Source organism: Ctenopharyngodon idella, chromosome 21, assembly GCF_019924925.1.
Source record: "Ctenopharyngodon idella isolate HZGC_01 chromosome 21, HZGC01, whole genome shotgun sequence".
Lineage (NCBI taxonomy): Eukaryota > Metazoa > Chordata > Actinopteri > Cypriniformes > Xenocyprididae > Ctenopharyngodon > Ctenopharyngodon idella.
In genome coordinates, this window is record NC_067240.1 from 20062027 (window position 1) to 20084345 (window position 22319).

The 22319-nt window shown below is 37.9% G+C and overlaps 1 protein-coding gene across 4 annotated transcripts; it reads left to right on the top strand.

Annotated features, from left to right (window-relative positions):
- Positions 1–317: 317 nt before the first annotated feature.
- nup98 (nucleoporin 98 and 96 precursor) lies at positions 318–21780 on the top strand. Of its 4 annotated transcripts, none has more exons than XM_051877024.1 (33): positions 318–528; positions 2096–2202; positions 2311–2406; positions 2995–3177; positions 3307–3446; positions 3565–3672; positions 3879–4062; positions 4149–4309; positions 4418–4552; positions 4716–4848; positions 4979–5071; positions 5158–5301; positions 5428–5561; positions 5872–6059; positions 6147–6266; positions 6932–7215; positions 7310–7423; positions 7529–7667; positions 9426–9603; positions 9722–9874; positions 10864–11088; positions 11171–11297; positions 11863–12280; positions 12382–12611; positions 13131–13400; positions 13510–13667; positions 15071–15211; positions 17346–17500; positions 17612–17833; positions 17942–18183; positions 19088–19242; positions 19333–19444; positions 20354–21780. In XM_051877024.1, exons 2-33 carry the CDS (start codon positions 2124–2126, stop codon positions 20554–20556), a joined length of 5424 nt encoding a protein of 1807 aa, XP_051732984.1. In that variant the 5' UTR covers positions 318–528; positions 2096–2123; the 3' UTR covers positions 20557–21780. The 4 variants fall into 4 exon arrangements, with proteins under 4 accessions (XP_051732984.1, XP_051732986.1, XP_051732985.1 ...); XM_051877026.1 differs by having other exon boundaries at positions 4418–4540; XM_051877025.1 differs by having other exon boundaries at positions 4421–4552.
- The last annotated feature ends 539 nt before the right edge of the window (positions 21781–22319 follow it).

Sequence of the window (22319 nt, forward strand, 5' to 3'; positions counted from 1 at the left end):
GCATTGGGTTGTTAGATATAGCAAAATATAAGCATGACTCCAAATGTATGATTCTTTAACACAAAAAAAGCACATAAAGAGACACTGTAGAGGAGCTAGATTGCTTATTTAAAAAAAAAAAAAAAGTAAATTGACCAAATTAGGGCTCTTTCCAAATGTCCAAAGGACATGTTTATAGGTTTCCAGGTCGGACATTTGGCTTTATAAACAAAGTCTTGCCATTTATGATATAGGAGTAACAACAACTTTTTCTGACATTTATATAAAAACATCCGCTATGTGCGTATATTACACAAGAAAAAGCCGAAGCGAAGGACATTAACACGTGATGCGTGATGACGTCTGAGGTCTAAATATGACGCGGATTGCTATCGGTTAGCTAGCTACGTTGTTTCCCTCCATCAACACTGAACAGAGAGACGGAAAGTCAGCAAGTTGATGTTGAAAACTGACAACACCGGATTCACGTTTTCCATAAATATCGAGCCTTTCGAGCGGGGAACTCTTCACTGGACGTTTGAATAAACGGTAAGACTGATTATATCTGTTTGATAGACACATTGCGTTGTAAACCCGATTGCTAGCAAGTTAGCATTTGTAGCGAGCCATGTGAATTTGAAAGTAGAAACTTTGCGTATGGTATTTGTATATCTGCATGGGGGATTAAATACATCGAAATGTTTTTGAAAATGTTATATTTTAAATCGATTGATAGCAGCTCGTTGAAGCTTTAAAGAAATGTATTTGAAATAGAAACTTTAATGTAAGCACATGACGGCTAACTTTCTCTTTTTTTCGCTCCTAGCTGCGTTGGTTCGCACTTGTTTGTTCAGACTGGTTCGCTCAGGTTTAATCCGGCACATACCAAAATATTTATGTAATGAAGTGTTGGCGAGAGGCAGCTATATCAATCACAAAACCATAAAGAAAATCTAATAGCACATTCTCACAGGCCGTAAAACCACTTGGACATGAAATTTCTGGCGCCCAACGTTGCTAATAGACGTCCAATCTAACATGAACAATAACAGACATGGCAAGTTACCTGAAACATGTCACCTGTCTCTTCACGGCACATCATATGTGACATGTGGAAAATTTATATGTGTGCTCTCATATTTTTGTCTACTTAACCAGATTATTAATCTATTTTCTGGTGCGGTAAGATTTCTTGTAAATGCTCTTTTTTTTTTTTTTTTTTTTTTTTGTATGATTGCACTATGCAAAGGCAGCATTCATGTCCAGTTAGTCTTTGTGGTTGTGTAATTGTAATAAATATATAAATGCATATGCTGCTTTTTTTTTTTTTTTTCTCAATATTAAGATAAGATGGTAAATATAAAGAATAAGTTGGGAAAATGAAAAGTAATATTATGTAAATCTAATTCTTTTAAAATCTATTTTTATATTAAAAAGTGTAACGTTTGCATATTTGTTTTAGGTTTTGTGTATCATTTGATACATCATTCAGACTTACTTGCTTATATAGTGAGAATATGGAGTTCACACTCATGTAGTAATAATAATAATAATAATAATAAAAACACCTAAATTTTATTTTGGTTTAATTTTAACTGTGCAAAAATATGCTGATATTTGAATGGCCAAAAATATGAAATTCTGTAGTTGTGGGGGCAAAACATACAAGTCAATGCAATACAATGAACATTCTTAAACTAGATGTATCATAATTGATGCATACATGTTAAGTGTAACATGATTTCTAAAAAAAAAAAAAAAAAAAAAAATGAAATGAGGCTGAGCTTAATTCAGTAGTACTGTGACACTTTTTTGTAAGGCAATACAAAAAGTGCCTGTCTTCCTATAAGACCAGAGGCAATCGTTCCCAGCAGTTAACAAGGTACACCACACCAGTCAGAGATATTTATAGAAAAAACTGATTTCCTATGACTTTGTTGCCAATATTACGATGACTGAAATAAAGTCTAAGGTTATTGCAACACTCAGCATGGTAGTGAACAAAACAATGTTGGGACACACAAACATTCAGTTATTTTGAATAGGTTGATGGTAAGTAAAACAGCTGAAGTGTATTTTGCTATTCTAGAACTGAAAGCACTTCTCTTTTGTGTAGACATATGCAGGCTCTATAGCAGTGCAAGATGTTCAACAAGTCTTTTGGTGCTCCCTTTGGGGGAGGGACAGGAGCATTTGGGACTTCATCAACATTTGGGCAACAAAGTAAGTTAATATGTGTGCTGAAGTACTTTATGTGTAGAATAATGAGAGAACCAAGAATTAATACTATACAGAGACAAAGTAAGAATTTTGTGCTTCCTATGTCATCAGATACTGGCTTTGGAGCAACAGGTGGCTTTGGATCTTCAGCGTTTGGTGCGACAAACAACACAGGAGGACTTTTCGGGACCACCCAGAACAAGCCTGGTAATGCTGTTTTCTGTAGCTGTAGATGTGTGCAGAATCTCTCAACCATTTTTTAATTACTCAAAGAATGAATCTCTTCAGGATTTAATTAAGTTGAGTGATTTTGAAATATAAATAACTTTTTATTGATTGGGTACTTGCTTGTATTTGAGACTTATCTGAGATTTATGCGTTCATTTATTCGGTGTGGATGCATAGCCAACCTGCATGAACTCATTGCCATGTTACAAGACCTGTTCTCACTGATTTGAGCACTGCAGGTTGAGAAGACAAGAATAATTTACGTTGAATGTTAGTCTTTTGCCAAATAGAGCGTGATTACATAGATGAGTGGTGATTTGAGCTGTAATGAAACAAAACAAAACAAGTGTTTGCTGTTGAGTGAGTCATCTTAGAAGTGAGTTTGCTGTGAGTCAAGTGGTGACTTGCTGTGAAGACTTGTATGAGAATTACTGATTTGGGATGGTCTGGAAGGGAAGACTTAATGAGAATCACTGATGTGCTACCACATAAGATGAGCGGTCCCATAAGAAGATTGTATTTGGTCAATAGTGTCATTTGTCTTGAATTATTTGTGTTTGTCCTCAGGTGGTCTCTTTGGCTCGAGCACTTTCAGTCAGCCTGTCACCTCCTCCACCAGTACTGGGTTTGGGTTTGGTGCCACTAGTGGCACATCAAACAGCCTTTTTGGAAGCACCAACACCGGAGGTGGAGGACTGTTTTCCCAGCAGAGCAATGCCTTTGGTGCCAACAAACCAGCCACTTTTGGCAGTAAGTTTCCTGCAGAAAGTCTGCATAGAAAAATGTTTTGATTTGTTGTAGACGTGTCTTGGATTAAAAGAATAGCTCTGAATCAATGGACCTAAATATATATAAAAAAAATTTTTAATTGCTTTGCAGCTTTTGGTACCAGCACTAGTAGCGGTGGATTGTTTGGGACAACCAACACGACATCCAACCCTTTTGGAGGAACGTCAGGCTCTTTGTTTGGGGCATCAAGTTTCACTGCTGCACCCCCTGGCACAACAATCAAATTCAATGTTGGTTTAGACATGATTACACTTACATATTTTTTGTTTTCTTCATGGATGCTCTTTATTGAGCTACCTGTTTTTCATACAAGATATTTAACCAAAATTTTTTGTTTGTTTTTAACAGCCACCAACTGGTAGTGACACAATGGTAAAAGGTGGTGTGACAACCAGCATTAACACCAAACACCAGTGCATCACTGCAATGAAGGAATATGAGAACAAATCCTTAGAGGTAAGATGGATTCTCACTTTATGATAGTTGTATAAGTACATGGTGATCTACTAAAGAAATTGTCACAATCACAGTGCACTGTTTGTAAGGTGTTTTGATAAGAAATTGTCTGCAATGAACAAAAATGTGTAACATGCCTGTTGTCTAGAGTTTTGAGGATTTGGAACCATGATAAAATATCTATAGCTTGCTTTCCTTCATCTAAGGAATTGAGGTTTGAGGATTACCAGGCTGGAAGGAAGGGTCCTTCCAATCCCATGGCAGCTGGCACAGGGGGTCTCTTTGGACCGACAGCCGCAGCTACTCCCAGTACTGGTACTGGACTCTTTGGCTCATCAGCTCCAAACACTGGCTTCAACTTCGGCCAGACCAAGACCTCATTTGGCACGAGTAAGTGGTTGTACCTTAAGAATTGTTTTTTTTTTTTTTTTTTGTGTGTGTGTCTTGAATATATGTGTTAACTGTTTGCATTACAGGCACTGGGGCATTTGGGACAACCACAGGAAGTTTGTTTGGCCAGCCGCAGCAGCAAGCTTCCAGTCTTTTCAAACCATTCGGCTCAGCCACTACCACCCAAAACAACACTTTCTCCTTCGGCAACACCAATACCATGGGCCAGCCCAATACCAGCAGCATGGTGAGTTCCAGCAGGTGTACTAAATGTCTGCACTGATTTATTAAACTGATCTTCTTAATGTAAAATCAGGTTAATTCTAGTGTTTAATTCAGTAATTTCATTTCTAAGCAGGGGCTGTTTGGCAACACGGCTGCCTCTCAGGCTGGAGGACTTTTTGGAAACACTAACACAAGTACCGCCACAGGCTTTGGCACAGGAATTTTCGGTCCAACTAACACCGGCTTTGGGAATGTGGGTACACAGGTGATTTTAGAAGAGGCTACAGTTAGCTCTTTTTTGTATTTACTCTATTTTTTTTTTCCAAAAGTCATTTTTCACCATGTTCAAATATAAGTTACAGTTATTGCTTTTTTTTTTCTTTTTTTTTTTTTTCTCAGAATGATTAACTTTTGTCTTTATTTCACAGAATCTTTTTGGTAATAAACCTGCTGGATTTGGCACCACCACCACTAGCGCACCCTCCTTTGGCACAGGCACTGGTCTGTTTGCAAATAAGCCTACACTCACTCTAGGGACTAACACGAACACCTCAACCTTTGGTGAGTCTTAATACTGATCAGTATTTGCTGCAATCAAATTTTGGTTGTGAAAGTGATAGGGCATCATTTCACCACTGCACACCTAGATTTGATCTAGATATTTAATGCTGATGTTTTTAATTTTTTGAAGGTTTCGGTGCAACTGGTACAGGTGGGGGTCTTTTTGGGAACAAAACTGCTACGACAGGACTGGGAACAGGATTGGGAACTGGCTTCGGAGGAGGTACGTTTTAGGGTGCTATTTTTTTTGGTCATTTGTTACTGTGAATTAAAACATGCCTTCTAAGTATTTATCTTTATTTTTTTTAGCTGTAGGAACTGGCCAGACGTCATTGTTTGGAAACAACCAGAACAAGCTGGGCTCCACTCTGGGGTCAGTGGGCACCTTCGGGACTGGAGGCTTCAACACCGGAGCCAACACTCTGAATTTTGGTGCTCCTCAACAACCTGTGGGTCAGTGCAAATGCTTCATAAATGATTTTATTCCCAGAACTGGTTTAGATCATGTTGAGTAATGTGAGGTAGATTCCTTTCAGGTTTTGTAAAATAAATAACTAGTATACCGTGTTTTGTTCACAGCTCTGACTGACCCCAGTGCAGCAGCCGCTCAGCAGGCCGTCCTCCAGCAGCAGATTAACGCATTGGCCTACTCTCCATTTGGAGACTCACCCCTCTTTAGAAACCCACTGTCGGACCCCAAAAAGAAGGAAGAGGTTTGATTTTTACAGTTTAGATGGTCCTCACATGATGTTGGGGCTGCACAATTTGGTGAAAACATCTAATTGCGATTTGTGATTTTTAAGATTAAAAATTATTTTAATGATTATAAAGGGGGAAAAAAAAAAAATCATTTTACATGTTCTTGTTTGTAGGGCTGCACAATTTGGCCAAAATTTGTGAATATATATCAATATGCCTATAAAATAAAAGAATCATTTCTTATTACTAAATGGAAAAACAAAAAAAAACAAAAACCTAAATAAAACAAGAAATGCACTGCTAACATATCTTCTCTCTCATTAGCGTCTCAAGCCCACAAATCCAGCTGCCCAGAAAGCCCTGACTACCCCTACTCAATACAAACTTACCCCTCGTCCTGCCACCCGTGTGCGTCCCAAAGCGCTCTCCTCCTCTGGCTCATCCAAATCTCAGCTCTTCGATGGACTTGATGATGATGAACCTTCTCTTAACAATGGAGCTTTCATGCCTAGGTAAGAGCTTGACGTCATAACTAGCTACACTTATTGCACATGTAGTGCACTAACTGTGTTCCTGTCTGCATGCATTCTTTGTTTTAGGAAGAGCATAAAGAAGCTTGTGTTGAAGAATCTGAATAACAGCAGTCTGTATAATAACTCTGGGAACAGAGAGGTTGATGACTTGGCCTCCCCTTCAGAGTACCCACAGAATGGGCTCAGGTAAGTTGAAACTAGTTCTTAACCGTTAAAGGAACACTCCACTTTTTTTGAAAATAGGCTCATTTTCCAACTCGCCTAGAGTTAAACAGCTGAGTTTTACCGTTTTCGAATCCATTCAGCCAATCTCCGGGTCTGGCGGTACCACTTTTAGCATAGTTCATTGAATCTGATTAGACCGTTAGCATCTCGCTCAAAAATGACCAAAGAGTTTTGATATTTTTCCTATTTAAAACTTGACTCTTCTGTAGTTACATTGTGTACTAAGACGGAAAATGAAAAGTTGTGATTTTCTAGGCCGATATGGCTAGGAACTATACTCTCATTCCAGCGTAATAATCAAGGAAATTTGCTGACATACCATGGGTGCAGCAGGCGCAATGATATTACGCAGCGCCTGTGACCCCTACTTGCACAGGGAGCGTGCCTTGCAACCATGGAGACATTTGTGAGAGACACTGCGCAATATCATTGCGCCTGCTGCACCCATGGTACGACAGCAAAGTTCCTTGATTATTACGGTAAAACTCAACTATTTAACTCTAGGGGAGTTGGAAAATGAGCCTATTTTCAAAAAAAGTGGAGTGTTCCTTTTAATGTGAAGTAATATTTTCCAGTCAGTAAAAATGCAACCACAAATTTAAAATTGTTTTCCTGTCACACTTCAGTCTGAGTATGGATGAAGGAGAGACCAGAGAAGTTAGTGTGGAGAGAAGTGGGGAGGATGACCTAGAGGTCTCCAAGTTCTACACCAACCCGATCACCAAACCCATTCCACACGCCCAGCCAAGCCCCTTGCTACAGGATACCATCTCGGAGTTCAACATGCGGGGAACTGGCAGTCATCGCAATGGCTTTGAGGCCAGCAGTGAGGACATTTCTCTGGCTGAGGATTCCATTCAGGAGGAAAGAGATGAGGAGCTGGAGGCTCAGAAACCTCCTCACCCAGCTGGTACGCTTGTCTCTGTTGACCTTCCTTAAAACATACACTGTGCTTGATGGTCTAGAAATCTTATTCTAAGCTATCTTATTCTGACCTCTTTCAGGTATAGTTCTTGGCCGTGTAGGCTACTACACCATCCCATCCATGGAAGAGCTGGGAAAGATGTTGAATGAAAATGGGGAGTGTATTGTGGAGAACTTCACTGTTGGCAGGAAAGGTAAAACTATCGCATGAAGCATCACCATGCAAAAGAACGAATGATATTCTAAGTAACCCACCAGTGGAGCGTAACATAATGTGTTTTGTTTTGTTTTTTTTGCAGGCTATGGGTCAGTTTTCTTCTCTGGTGAGGTGAATCTTACCAACATGAACCTGGATGAGATTGTGCACTTCAGGCGTAAGGAGATAATTGTGTACCCTGATGACAAAGACAAGCCTCCTGTTGGAGAGGGACTAAACAGGTAATCTTAGGACTCAACATTGCAATTGTTTCACTTATTTGTGACTTAAGAGAATGTTCAAACTGTATTTTGGAGCATGCTGCATGAGTTTAGTTTAGTTTATTTATTTTATTTAACAGGGACCATGCACAACACACATGCTGTGCCAAAGTTAGCTAAACAGCTAATTTGCATCTGTAGTCCCTGGGCAGGATGTTGTTACATAGTTACAGCACTCCATTACAATCCAGAAGTTCTATCACAATGTCACAAATTACAATATCAAATCAGATTTAAATAATAATAGTAATAATAATAAATCAGTCATGTGATCATTTATTATTTTCTTAAAGGGTTCACCCAAAAATGAAAATTCTGTCATTAATTACTCACCCTTGTGCCGTTTTACACCCGTAAGACCTTCGTTGATCTTCGGAACACAAATTAAGATATTTTTGTTTAAATCCGATGGCTCCGTGAGGCCTACATAGAGAGCAATGACATTTCCTCTCTCAAGATCCATTAATGTACTAAAAACATATTTAAATCAATTCATGTGAGTACAGTGGTTCAATATTAATATTATAAAGCGACGAGAATATTTTTGGTGCGCCAAAAAAAACAAAATAACGACTTATTTAGTGATGGCCGATTTCAAAACACTGCTTCAGGAAGATTCGGAGCGTAATGAATCAGCGTGTCGAATCATGATTCGGATCGCGTGTCAATCCGCCAAACTGCTGAAATCACGTGACTTTGGCGCTCCGAACTGCAGATTCGACACGCTGATTCATTATGCTCCGAAGCTTCCTGAAGCAGTGTTTTGAAATCGGCCATCACTAAATAATTCGTTTTGTTTTTTTTGGCACACCAAAAATATTCTCGTCGCTTTATAATATTAATATTGAACCACTGTACTCGCATGAGGAAATGTCAGTGCTCCCTATGTAGGCCTCTTGGAGCCATCGGATTTAAACAAAAATATCTCAATTTGCGTTCTGAAGATTAACGAAGGTCTTACGGGTCTGGAACGCCATGAGCATGAGTAATAAATGACAGAATTTTCATTTTTGGGTGAACTAACCCTTTAAGTCATATTTTAAGTGCAGTGTAACTTAAATGTGTGTAACTTAAAAGTCCCTGTGGGATTTAAAAAGGTAAAAATTCTGTTAAAAAATGTTTAATATTGTTTAAATCAAATTTGTTTTATGAAATTTAATGTCAAGTCTTAAATGGCAGAAAAAACTTCTTAATTATTAAGTGGTCTTAAATTTGGGAATGGAGAAACAGGAATCATGAATACAGCCTAATTGTAATTTATTAAACTTCAAAAGGCTATGATTTTATTAAATAAATATCAGCGCTGCGTGTTTCAAAGTAAAAACATGTCGCTGTTGCGATGAAATGCAGTTTTTCAATGAAAACTGCATTTATGCCAATAGATTTTCATATGCAGGCCTATAAATAATTACATAATTATTAAATACAATTTGAAGCAGCAATAATTAAAAGCCTAGTGTACTTTTGGTATTCAACTAAAAAAAACATTTTTGAATGTAAATGTCTTTTAGTATCCTGTTTATTAAAAGAAAAAAGACATTATTTGATAAATTTTGGAGGGTGATGAAAATGTTTCATGTGCTCCTTGGGGAAAAAAATGAGCATCAAGACCTGAATCTGCATGGATCGGTTTCGCATTCTTAATCACTTAAGTCTCTGCTGCTGAAACAGCGCTTTTCCCTATTAGTTCAACATAACTATGTTTCCTGTATCACGCAGACGTGCTGAAGTGACTCTAGATGGTGTGTGGCCCAATGACAAGACAACGTGCTGTCAGATCAAGAGTCTAGAGAGGCTGACTGAGATGAACTACGAGGGCCGTCTCGAGGCAGCCTCGCGCAAACAAGGCGCCCGCTTCTTGGAGTACCGACCCGAAACTGGCTCCTGGGTCTTTGAGGTATGAGCACCTACACAAAGTGCTCCACTTCGCATCATTTTATTTTCTGACCGGTCCTGTATTACAGTTATCTGTTATGTATAATAAATTGAGAATGTAACTGAAATCTCCTCTACAGGTGGCCCACTTCTCAAAGTATGGCCTGCAGGATTCTGATGAAGAAGAGGAAGTCCCCCCGGCCAAGCTGGACCTGAAGAAGCTGAAGACAGGGGTTCCTCCTGGGATCCCACAGCTTCCACTGACCCAGCAGCAGATGGCGCCACAGGCTCAGGTAGACTGAGGAACGCACTGAGTCTGACACACATTGGTCTCCGGGGGCCACTCAAGTTCACTCATACCTGCTGTGCCCCCCACAGTCCAGACCTACACTAGCAGCGGGGAGAGAGCAAACAGTTTTAGTGGTTCAAATGCTTTTCAGATGTGATGCAAAGACATCTGAGGATATTGAAATGCTGTGCACACATTTTAAATATTATAAGTTTACAAAGCAAGTTCATATAACAAAGGGAGTTGCCTTTTATCTAATATTTATAGTTGGTAAAGCTGACTCTTTTCCTTAGCAGCTGCATTTAGCAGGTGCTTTGAGTGTAAAGACTAGATCTGTCATTTTCAGTGAAAAATTGTTACATGCTTAAATGAAAGTTTTACTTTTAAAAATCAAAAAGGGTGATTCTGATTGTTTTGAGTGGAATATGATGCAGCCTATTATTATTATTATTATTATTAGTGTATTTAATTATACTTGGTTTCTTTTATCTTTGCCATAATATAAAGTATATTTGTATGTTATGATATTTGTAATACCCGAGCAAAGAATTTGCTTGACCAGATATATTTGAGATTTATTTTTAACAGGTGATTTGAGTAACATTACATGCAATGATTAAAAGTGTGTCTGATCTGAGATTTTCTACAGATGAGCTTGTGAGCTTTCAGAATGTTTTATTTTGAAGTATAGCAGTTGAGAAAATGTATGAAAGAAAGTGTGTGAATTTGTTTTGATTTTGTCATGTATTTCATTGACAAATAAAAGTACAATGAAGATAAAATGTTTGTGTCAGGACATTTAATGGGTACATAATGCTTTCATAGCATTTGATTTAGGCAGCAACTACATCCTCTGCCTGCCAAATTATTTGGTAAAAATTGATGTAAAGTTTACGGGGTGTCGGCATCAGTTTAAAGATGTTTCAGAACTGTACTCTGAACTCGGATCAAGAACAAAGACTTGACTTGAACTCTTTGTGTGCATATGTGTAGAGTACTGCAGTACTTGAGCTGCTCAGCCGTGTGTCGGAGTTGGACAGTGACATGGCTGACATTACTCAAGAGCACCCAGCAGACAGTGTTTTGGGAGAGGAGGATGGAGAGAGAACTTCTTTGGAGGAGCACAAGCTGAGATCTGAGACTCCTGCCGAGCATGAGCCCATGTCCGCATCCAGCCAGATTGCTTCCTCAATGGGCATCAACCCTCATACCTTACAGGTAGCGTATGTGTAGTTGAGTCATTGATTGCAAATATGTCGCATTCTGTCATTTTAGTAACATTGATTTGTGTTCCACACAGATTATGAAGGCATCTCTCTTTGCAGAGGATGATGAATGTGACTTGTTTCAAGAGCATGTTTCTTCAAAGCTCATACAAGATGTGGCTTCCCCCAAAGTTTTGCTTTCTGGAGCTGGTCGGCTATCAAGTATGCCACTCTAATTCATTAAATGCAGTTTACATACACTACTGGTCAAAGGTTTTGGAATAATTAATAGTTTTTTAATGTTTTTAAATGAAATCACTTATGCTCACTAATGCTGCATTTGATTAAAATGCAGTAAAAACAGTAATGTTGTGAAATATTACAATTTTAAATGAACTGTTTTCTATTAATATATTTTAAAATTTAATTTATAATTGTGCCGGGAAAAGCTGAATTTTTAGCAGCCATTACGTCTTCAGGTTCAAATGATCCTTCAGAAATTATTCTAATATGCTGATTTGGTGCACTCTTATCAAATATTATTGGTTCTCAATTATTATTAATGGTTCTTATCAATGTTGAACACAGTTCCTATTTAATATTTTTTTGTAGAAATCATGATAATATTTCACTATATTAGTTTTTACTGTATTTTAATCAAACAAATGCAGCATTGGTGTGCATAAGAAACTTCTTTCCAAAAAAAAAAAAAAAAAGTTTGATATGTAGGGTACTTGTAGGAAGTACACTTCTTTAAACGTCTGATATTATGGCTTTTCTATTACAGTTGGAGCCCTGTTACAAACAAAGTTCACCTCAGGTGGAGGGCTTTTTTCCCAGTTCCCAGAGGCTCCTTTTGGTGGAATACCTCAGAAGATTAGCAAGTCACTAGCATCTGAAGCCCCATGGCCATCATTGGGTCCATCCTTCCTGTTGCCGGCCCCTCCTCCAGAACCTACGCTTCGGACCATTGGGGCCCGTAGGCTAGGTGGGCCAGTACCTCTGGAGAGCTCTGTAACTTTAGGGAAAGGCCGTTTACTGATGGACGCGGCTCTGTTCAGAGGGCGGTCTTTCAGAGTGGGCTGGGGTCCCAACTGGACACTGGTGCACTGTGGAGATCAAGTTAGTGTCACAGAAACAATGAAGGAACAGGCAGCAGAGAGCATGGGTTTTGGTTTCTTACCCAAACCAACCAAGAGCAAACCGTAAGTTTAGCTTCTTCATAGCTTGTCAGCGCAAATAAAATTTATCTAAAGTGCGATAGAACTTTTCTCAAAGTAATTTTTCCATTGTTGCATCACCCCAGGATCACTGAAAGTCTGTTTAAAGTGCATATGGAGCAGGTGGTCGGCCTGGAGCCCAAGCAGTCAGCTGAGAGCCTTGCTCTTTACCACAGGCCACTGGAGATCAGTCTAAAGCACAGCACAATCAACACAGAGGACCCCTGTCCTTTTATTCAGCCAGAGAGAGGAGTGGATGCTCTGCATGGTTATGCAGAATGGATTGTGGAGGTCAACAAAGATACAGGAGGGGATGGTATGAAGTTTTTACTAAGGTTTTATGAATCTAAATAAAAAATTTGGGCTTAGTGAGGTTTTAATCAATTTAATTGATTAATTGAAAGATTTCCATTTCATATAAATCCTGTTCTTTTGAATTTTCTATTCATTAAAGGATTCTGAAGGAAAAAAAAATTGGTTTCCACAAATATTAAGCAGCGCAACTGTTTTCAACATTGATGATAATAAGAAATGTTTCTTGAGCAAATTGATTTGTGAAAGATCATGTGACACTGAAGACTGGAATAATTGCTGCTGGAAAAAGTTTAGCTTTCCCATCTCAGGAATAAATTAAGATACATATTCACTGTATTACAGTTTTTACTGAGGTTTTTGATCAAATAAATGCACCTTTAAGCATAGGAAATCTTCAAAAAGCCTTTTGAACAGTAGTATGTTTGTATAAATTTCTTATTGGATATTAAATAACTTTATGATTAAAATAATAAAAAAAAATGCATATTGCATATTAAATCAATTTGATCTTCCACATTAGTTGGCCTGGCCCATTGGCGGCAAGTTTGGACTTTGTGTGCTGCTCTGTGGGGTCGTCTGGGTGACCGAGATGTGGAGACTGAGCAATACTCAGACTACCAGCAGCAGCTTGAGAGGCGGAGGAGCTTCTCACACTGGCTCTCTGAGAGCTCGGCTGAGTGCATTGAGGAGGAGGTGGGCCGGGCCCTTCAGCGCAACCATGCTGAGGCTGTATTCAGTTACCTTACCGGTCACTGCTTAAGCAAGGCCTGCAAACTGTCCCAGAAGAGTGGTGAGTGTGCACAATATTTTTTCTGGATGCTGTCAAGTTGCATGCTGTACAAGCAGCATTAGTGGTTCTAATAAAGGCTGTGTGTGTGTGTGTGTGTGTGTGTGTATAGGGGACCATCGCCTTTCACTGATGTTGTCTCAGGCTGTGGGCTCTCAGTTTTGTAGAGATCTATTGGCTCTGCAGCTCAGTGACTGGAACAGGATGCAGACAGACTCCTTCATAGAGGAGGAGAGGCTGCGAATCTTTGCTTTGCTTGCAGGCAAACCAGTACGTAAATAAAATAAAAGCAGTCTCGACCATTTGTAAATTCAATGTGTGAGGCTTCTTGTGTCATCTGCTTTGTTAAATTTAGTTAGTTTTTTTTTACGATATTATTTTAATGTACACTCACTGGCCACTTTATTAGGTACACCTTGGACGCCCTTTTTGTCTTCAGAACTGCCTTAATTTTTTGTGTCATAGGTGCTGGAAACATTCCTCAGGGATTTTGGTCTATATTGACATGGTAGCATCACGCAGTTGCTGCATATTTGTTGGCTGCTCATCCATGATGTGAATCTCCCGTTCCACCGCATCCCAAATGATCTCTACTCAAATGGGCTCCACAATTACCAGATCTCAATTTAATAAAGTTAACTTATTGTCATGTTCATGAAACCAGTTTGAGATAGTTTGAGATGATTTGAGCTTTGTGACATGGCATGTTATCCTGCTGGAAGTAGCCATCAGAAGATGGATACACTGTGGTCATAAAGGGATTGACATGGTCAGCAACAATATTTAGGTAGGCTGTGTTGTTTAAACAATGCTTAAATTGGAACTGAGGGAATATATCCCCTGAGAGAAAATATCCCCCACACTATTACACCACCAGCCTGAATCGTTGATACAAGAGCAGGATGGATCCATGCTTTCATGTTGTTTATGCCAAATTCTGACCTTTCCATCTGAATGTTGCAGCAGAAATTGATAATTATCAGACCAAGCAACATTTTTTCCAATCTTATTTTGTCCAATTTTGGTAAACCCGTGTGAATTGTAGCCTCCGTTTCCTGTTCTTAGCTGACAGGAGTGGCACCGGTATGGTCTTCTGCTGATGTAGCCCATTTGTCAGAATTGCCATTCACTGGATATTTTCTTTTCTTTTTTCTTTTTTTTTTTTTTTTGACCATTCTCTGTAAATCCTAGAGATGGTTGTGTGTGAAAATCCCAGTAGATCAGCAGTTTCTGAAATGCTCAGTCCAGCCCATCTGGCACCAACAATCATGCCATGTTCAAAGTCACTTAAATCACCTTTCTTCCCCATTCTGATGCTCAGTTTGAACTTCAGCAGATCGTCTTGACCATGTCTACATGCCTTAAATGCAGTGAGTTACCAAGTGATTGGCTTATTAGATATTTGCGTTAACGGGTAGTTAAACAGGTGAACCTAATAAAGTGGCCAGTGAGTGTATTGACGTAATTATAAACACACTGATTTATAGCACAAATAGTTCTACCATTTACAGCACTTTATTCTTCTAGTTATTTACGTAAAGCAGCTAATGAATCAGAAGTACCAAATAAAGTCATTTGGTAAACATTCCTGTATTTCTTCATATCTCAATATATAGTGCAGGAAAAGTAAATATTGCTAATTTGTAATTTTATTTTATTTTTTTTTAATGAAGGTGTGGCAGTCAACAGACTACTGTATAAACGTGTGCTCCGAGCTTGACTGGAAGCGGTGTGTTGCTGTTCATCTCTGGTACATGCTGCCTCCCACTGCATCTGTAGCTGATGCTCTTGCCAAATATGAATCTGCATTTCAGGTACCTCACATCTCACTAAATTTTTAGAAGCTATTTTAGTTTATCTTTGACACAAGTATACCATTTCATAATTACACTACCTTTCAAAAGTTTGTGGTCGACAGGATTTTTTTTCAGCAGGATTCTCTTATGCTTAACAAGGCTGCATTTATTTGATCACAAATACAGTAATATTATAAAATGTTATAACCATTTTAAAAAGCTGGTTTATATTTAAATGTATATTAAAGTGCCCCTATTATGCCTTTTTAAAGATTCCTAATATTGTTTTGGGAGTCTCCTACAACAGGTTTACATGCATGCAAGGTCAAAAAACACTTAAACACTCTCATAATATACATTTAATTTCACCTCAATTAATTTCACCTCGTTAACAATTCGTTTGAAGCAGTTCAAAGAATCAGTCTCTCTAAACCCCTCCTTTCCGTGAGCTTACACTGCTCTGATTGGTCAGATGGCCCAATCCTTTTTGGTCTACTGCGCACACCGCACGCCCATTGCTATAATTGCTGTAACTGAATGACAGGCGTCTGCGTGTGCAATAAGTGGGCGGACAATATGTTAATGTTTCGTTGTAACGTCACAACGAAGCGGCTTGGGATTTGTTTTACAAACGACTCGTTTAATTGATTCCGAGTTTACTCTTTCTTTTGAGAGACAATAACTTTTATATACGGTGCACTTTCAGATTTAAAACTTTGCAGGATGTTTTCATTCACTTAGAGCTATGTTACACACTACATGAAAGGTAATTTTCAAAAATCCATAATAGGGGCACTTTAATGTAATTTATTCCTGTGATGTCAAAGCTGAATCTTAATATGCTGATTTGGTGCTCAAGAAACGTATTCTTATCATTGGCTATGTTTCCATCCAAAGCTGCAAATTTAACTTGTTCACAAAATTGGAAAAGTGAATTGCATGATAAAACCTTTGTTAATAATGCTCTAATAAGGCTCTTTTCGTACATCATAAATGACTTGTGCCTCAGAGCGCTGTCATGTTATCTGTGTTAGGAGGCGGAAAGCCTGGTGTTTGGGAACGCAATCATGCACACGTTGTTTTTTTTTTTTTTTTTAATTTTTTTTTTTTTATCCCAAATTTCAAAGAAAAAATTGTGGATGGAAACAGCTAATGTTTAAATCAGCTGTGCTGCTAAATACTTTTGTGGAAACTGATAGAATTTTTTTTTTTTTTTTCCCCAGAACTCTTTAATAGAAACTTTAAAATAAGTGTTTTCGAAGAAGTTGTTTTATTTCCAATAGAATTACTTTAAATGGCAACTTGTCACAACAAGACCATAGCTTGTTTAAAGACAATGTTTTAGCTCTTTCCTGTTAAGAGATGCCACTGATTCTTGATCAACTGTGTAATGAAGTTAAAGGGATAGGCCTAGTTCACCCAAAAATGAAAATTGTCATTTACTCACCCTCATGTAATTCCAAACCCATAAAACTTGTTCTTTAAAACACAAATGAAGATAATTTAATGAAATCTGAGTGATTTCTGTCCATCCATTGACAGTCTACGCAACTACCACTTTGACGCTTTAAAAAGTTCATAAAGAGATTGTAAAAGTAATCCATATGAATTGAGCGGTTTAGTCCAAATTTTCTGAAAAGACACAATCGCTTTATATAATGAATAGGTTTAATTTAGGCTTTTATTCACATATAAACATTCATCAACACACACTTCAGATATGGTAAACGGAAGAATGTTAGCTTGGGGTGTGTGTGTGTGTGTGTGTGTGTGTGTGTGTGTGTATATATGTGAATAAAATCCTAAATTCAATCTGTTCATCATATAAAGTGATTGTGTCCTTTCAGAAAATTTGGACTCAACCACTTGATTTGTATGGATTAGTTTTACTATCTCTTCTTTAACTTTTTGAAGCATCAAAGTGGTAGCTGCATAGGCTGTCAGTGGCGGGACAGAAATCTCTAATTTTATTTAAAATATCTTCGTTTGTGTTTCAAAGACGAACGAAAGTCTTATTGGTTTGAAATTACATGAGGATGAGTAAATTATGGCGCTTTTTTTTTTTTTTTTTTTGGGTGAACTAACCCTTCAAGACTGTGAATAAATTATATATTTTAAAATGCTGTATTAACTGTATTTGTATGTGTTTCAGGGTTCAGAGGAAATGAAAAGGTATGCTTGCCCTCCTTTACCTCCCTATGTAGATGAACTCGAATTGTTGGGTTTGGATGAAGAGATGGACGAGACAGAATCCAAAAAGTCACTCTATGACATCTGCTTCCACCTACTTAAACTTTACAGTGACAGGTTTGTAATCACGTCCTCATTGATTCCTGGATTTTCCTTTGAAGATGATGTCCATAGGCTGTCTATGTATGCAGGCTGATTTTGCTCTTATACTATTTCCCCCCTCTTTAGGCACTACAGCCTACAACAGCTACTTGATCCCAGCACAGTAACTGCTGATCATCTGGACTACCGGCTGTGCTGGCACCTGTGGAACGTGTTGCAGGCTCTTAACTACAATCACCTGTCCACCTCTTGCCAGGGCTTGCTGCACACCAGCTACGCTGCCCAGCTGGAGAGCGCAGGATTATGGGAGATGGCTATCTTTGTGCTGCTGCACATACCTGACTCTGGGTAAATGACTGCTCTGTTCTGAGTACTCATTTAGTTTGTGATGGGTTTTATACAGGATGAGTTGAGTGACCATACATGAGATGATTCCTATTTTATGTAACTGTACAGACGTAGAGAGAGTGCAGTGCGGGAGATGCTCAACTTGCACTGCCCCCTTGAGGAGACAGAAGAGTCAATGGAGAAGGAGCAATTTCTTACGGAAAAGTTGCTGATCCCCATCCAGTGGATCCATCAAGCCAAGGCCATCCGTGCCTGCAGAGAGGGAGATAAACATTGTGAAGCCTTGCACCTTTACAAGGCTGGCCACTGGAATCACTGTCATCGGCTGGTCATCCAGCACCTGGCCTCAGGTTTGAATAAGCCAAAAACACACACAAACATACTTTTTATGTCTCAAATGCGTTTCATGTGTGCAGCAACATAAACAGCGCATGTTAATTTTTGCTGCCATTTCCACAAGTATTCACATTGACTGTACACGTAAGTAGCACTGTAAAGGGGCGGTCGCAGTACACTTTTCGTCCTTTTGACTTCTGTTCATGTACACAGACTCACGCGAAAAAATTTGGCATTTCGCTACATTTCAAAATTCGAGTTTGGTGAACTCACCTACGAATTCCCATTACGTGAAGAAGTGTGACCAATACAAGATTAGTACGTCATGACGTGAGCCCAGAAACTTCGAAGCTGCAGGTTTCAAAGCTTGTTGCAGGAAAGTGGAGTAGGTTGTATATTTTTACATATTAGATTTGTTGAATTTGTTTTTAAAAAAGATGCTGCATATCATGACTGTTGCAGTGTCTGAAAAAAATTGCATGTTCAAAGTCTAGTGTGACCATCTCAAAAGTAGATTTGCCACGTTTATTTTTTGCCATGTCGCACACTGAAGAGACAAAAAAAACTGTGAAAATGCACTGTAAACCTTTTTATCAACTCAATCTTTTGCAATACAGACTTAAAGTAAAATAAAGAAATGACCTATTTACCCATAATTTGAGCAAGTCTGAAACTGGTGGTCTGAAAATTATTTAAGCAGTTTTTAGCTAATATTTGGTTTGGCTTGTTTAAATTTAAATGCCATTTGGATGTAAATTTGGTCCCCCAGGTAACGAAAATTAGACTATAAACTTTTTGGAATTTATGGCCAGTGTATTTCAGTTAACTTATTTTCTGTATAGAACTTTCTGTAAAAGTTCTATATGCCTGTCATGAAAACCAGCCTAATGTTATCATCTTGTCTTTTTTTCCCTTCAGACTGCATAATTAACGATAATCATAAGTACCTACTGGAATTCCTGGAGGGGTTGGCAGTGCCAGAGCGCAGTGTTCAGATTCAGAGCTGGGACACATCTGGACGGGTCTACCTTGATTACATCCATGTCATCCAGACTTTGCAGGACATCCAACAGGTAACCTGCTGCTTCAGGAAAGTATGTAGCTCTACTAGAATAAAAATTTAAGAAACCACTAATGTGATAGTCTTCTACTTCCGTCTATAGACGGAAAGCCCAGGTTATGAGCTGGAGCGACTGCATACAGAGGTGACGTCTCTCTGTGGGAGAATAGAGCTCCTCCCCTGCTCCAAAGCTAAAGACCGACTTGCCCAATCAGGTCTGAAATTCTTTTCCTGTGTTTTGTCATTTATACTCTAATAATGTTGCTGAAAAGTTAAAGTTAAAGGGATAGTTCACCCAAAAATGAAAATAATGTCAATTATTACTCACCCTCATGCTGTTCCACACCTGTAAGACCTTCGTTCATCTTCGGAACACAAATTAAGATATTTTTGTTGAAATCCGATGGCTCAGTGAGGCCTGCATAGCCAGCAATGACAGATCCATTAATGTACTAAAAACATATTTAAATCAGTTCATGTGAGTACAGTGCTTTTAATATTAATATTATAAAGCAACGAGAATATTTTTGGTGTGCCAAAAAAACAAAATAACGACTTAGCGTTATGAATCAGCGTGTCGAATCATGATTCGGATCGCGTGTCAAACCGCCAAACTACTGAAATCACGTGACTTTGACGCTCCGAACCGCTGATTCGACACGCTGATTCATAACGCTCCGAAGCTTCATGAAGCAGTGTTTTGAAATCGGCCATCACTATATGTCATGGTTTTTTTTTTTTTTTTTTTTTTACCAAAAATATTCTCGTCGCTTTATAATATTAATATTGAACCACTGTACTCACATGAACTGATTTAAATATGTTTTTAGTACATTAATGGATCTTGAGAGAGGAAATGTCATTGCTGGCTATGCAGGCCATCGGATTTCAACAAAAATATCTTAATTTGTGTTCCGAAGATTAACGAAGGTTTTACGGGTGTGGAACGGTATGAGGGTGAGTAATAAATTACATTATTTTCATTTTTGGGTGAACTAACCCTTTAATTTCAACCATTTTCTTTGTTAGATTATGGGACCGGCTAGAAAACCAATATGAATTAACAATATGAATCCATACAATTACTGTAGAATTGTAACTTTGGATATAAATTTGCCTTATAGAGATGGCCAAACGTGTGGCTAACATCCTGCGAGTGGTTTTGAGTCTCCAGCAGGGTGGTGAAGGCACCCCAGATCCCCGACACATCCCTCTTTGCCAGCTTGCTCCACACATTGGACGTCTACCCATGCCAGAGGACTATGCTTTAGAGGAACTCCGCAGCCTTACTCAGTCGTACCTGCAAGAGTATGTTATCAGTCACTGAATATCAAGATATAGGTTTCTTGATCAGTTCTGCAGAAGTAACATGAGTCTTGAGTGGAATTACCTTCAGCACTCCAATTATATGGCTGTTTCAGGCCGTGGTTGAACTTTCGATGCATATTTAGGCACAATACTTGTGAATAAAGCATTCCCTTTTGTGTTTGTGTAGGAGCTTTTTTTTTTTTCTCTTTCAAATCCTGTTTTGTAGTCAGACATGATTTGTGTGAGTGTCTTTAATAATTAAAGTATCTATTTGAATACATCTGTTGATTTAATCTGCCTAAGATACTTTGAAGGAAAATGCCAGACATTTGTCTATTCAGTTACAAAGTTATATTGTGAAGTATCATCTGGTCCATTCAAAGCTAAAATATAATAATGTGTTTGTGTTTAGAGCCTACCTTGTACAATTCATAAAGACGTAAAAAAGGAATGTTTTCTTTTGACTGTTATTTTCAGTAATAGTGTTTTTAAATCTTAGTGTAACCATGATGTGTATACCTTTTGTAAGTACAGTATTTTCATTGTTCCCGTGGACTGCCTTAGTCTACAAGTTGCAAGCTTCTGTGTAAATGATAAAGGTTACTCAACCTGTAAGTTTGAGGGTTTTTGTTTTGTTTTTTTTCTTTCGAGGAGATTACACATTTATTTAAAATTACTCTCCTCACACCAAAAATATATGGCAAGAATAAAAATGTAAAAGTGTGGGCATATCTCTATTTTTGTAGGGTTTTCAACATGTTGATCTGGAAAACCTTATTGTTAAAGGTTTACCTAATGTAAAACTAAATAAATTCAATGCTATTGATTAAAGTTCATAGTATATTTTGGGGTTTCTAAAGTGTTCAACAATATGTGACTGGCGATTCTTATAAAACTTTAATCAAAGTCAACATGACATCTCTTCTGACTAGGATAGGGTTTCGCTGATGTAATTACATTAGAGCATTATGTGAACCCTTTATCCTCTCAGGTTTTTTTCTTTTCTTTTAGTGATATAAAATGCTCCAGCATCTAGTAATGTGCTTGTTTCATGTAATGTTTATTTTCTAAAAGCATTGTAAACATTAAACTTGGTTTATGACAGATTATGCTTTAGATAATTAAGGTTGTGCTTTTTGAATGGGTGCGTGTTTGTGGATGTCTGATTATTACTGTGCATGAACGTGCTTAATTTTTTGTAATGTAAAACTACAAATAAAATACTTTTAATTTCTAAAGAAAATTTTCTGTGTATGTATTTTTATATAGAGTGGAGTACAGATGGCTAAGAGCAATCCAAATATGCTTGTTTTGTTTTTTACAAATTCATATCAGCAAGTCTTTTAGGTGAAAAATTAATTGCAGAATTTCATAGTTTTTGTTATGTCTTACCTTTAATGGCAGAAACATTAGATAATATGGTTTTAAAACCATATTATAGTAAAGTAATTTGTTGTGGTAATTTTATAGTTGCTGTGGTAATATAACTATAGTAATATAAATTATCCAATACCGTACTAAGTTTTCTACAACTATAGGGTATATTATACTACAATACATTACAGTTTACTGTAGTAAAAACTAAAACCAAACCCCAATCCTAACCCTATAGTAAGCACATGTAGTTACTTAATATTCCTCAGTACTTAAATGTATAATTACACTGCAACAAAGTGTAACCCAGTATTTATTAGTTTATCAGTTCACTATAGTTAACACAGTATGCTGTAGCATTCATTAACAAAGTGTTGCAAATACTATAATATATACAGTATACTACAA

Bases quoted from the DNA above. Each gene is read 5' to 3' on its own strand.
- nup98 (XM_051877024.1), top strand. From the start codon at position 2,124: ATGTTCAACAAGTCTTTTGGTGCTCCCTTTGGGGGAGGGACAGGAGCA. The intron at 6,267-6,931 runs GTAAGTTGAAAC...GTCACACTTCAG, and splicing joins TACCCACAGAATGGGCTCAG to TCTGAGTATGGATGAAGGAG. The intron at 11,089-11,170 runs GTAGCGTATGTG...TGTTCCACACAG, and splicing joins TCAACCCTCATACCTTACAG to ATTATGAAGGCATCTCTCTT.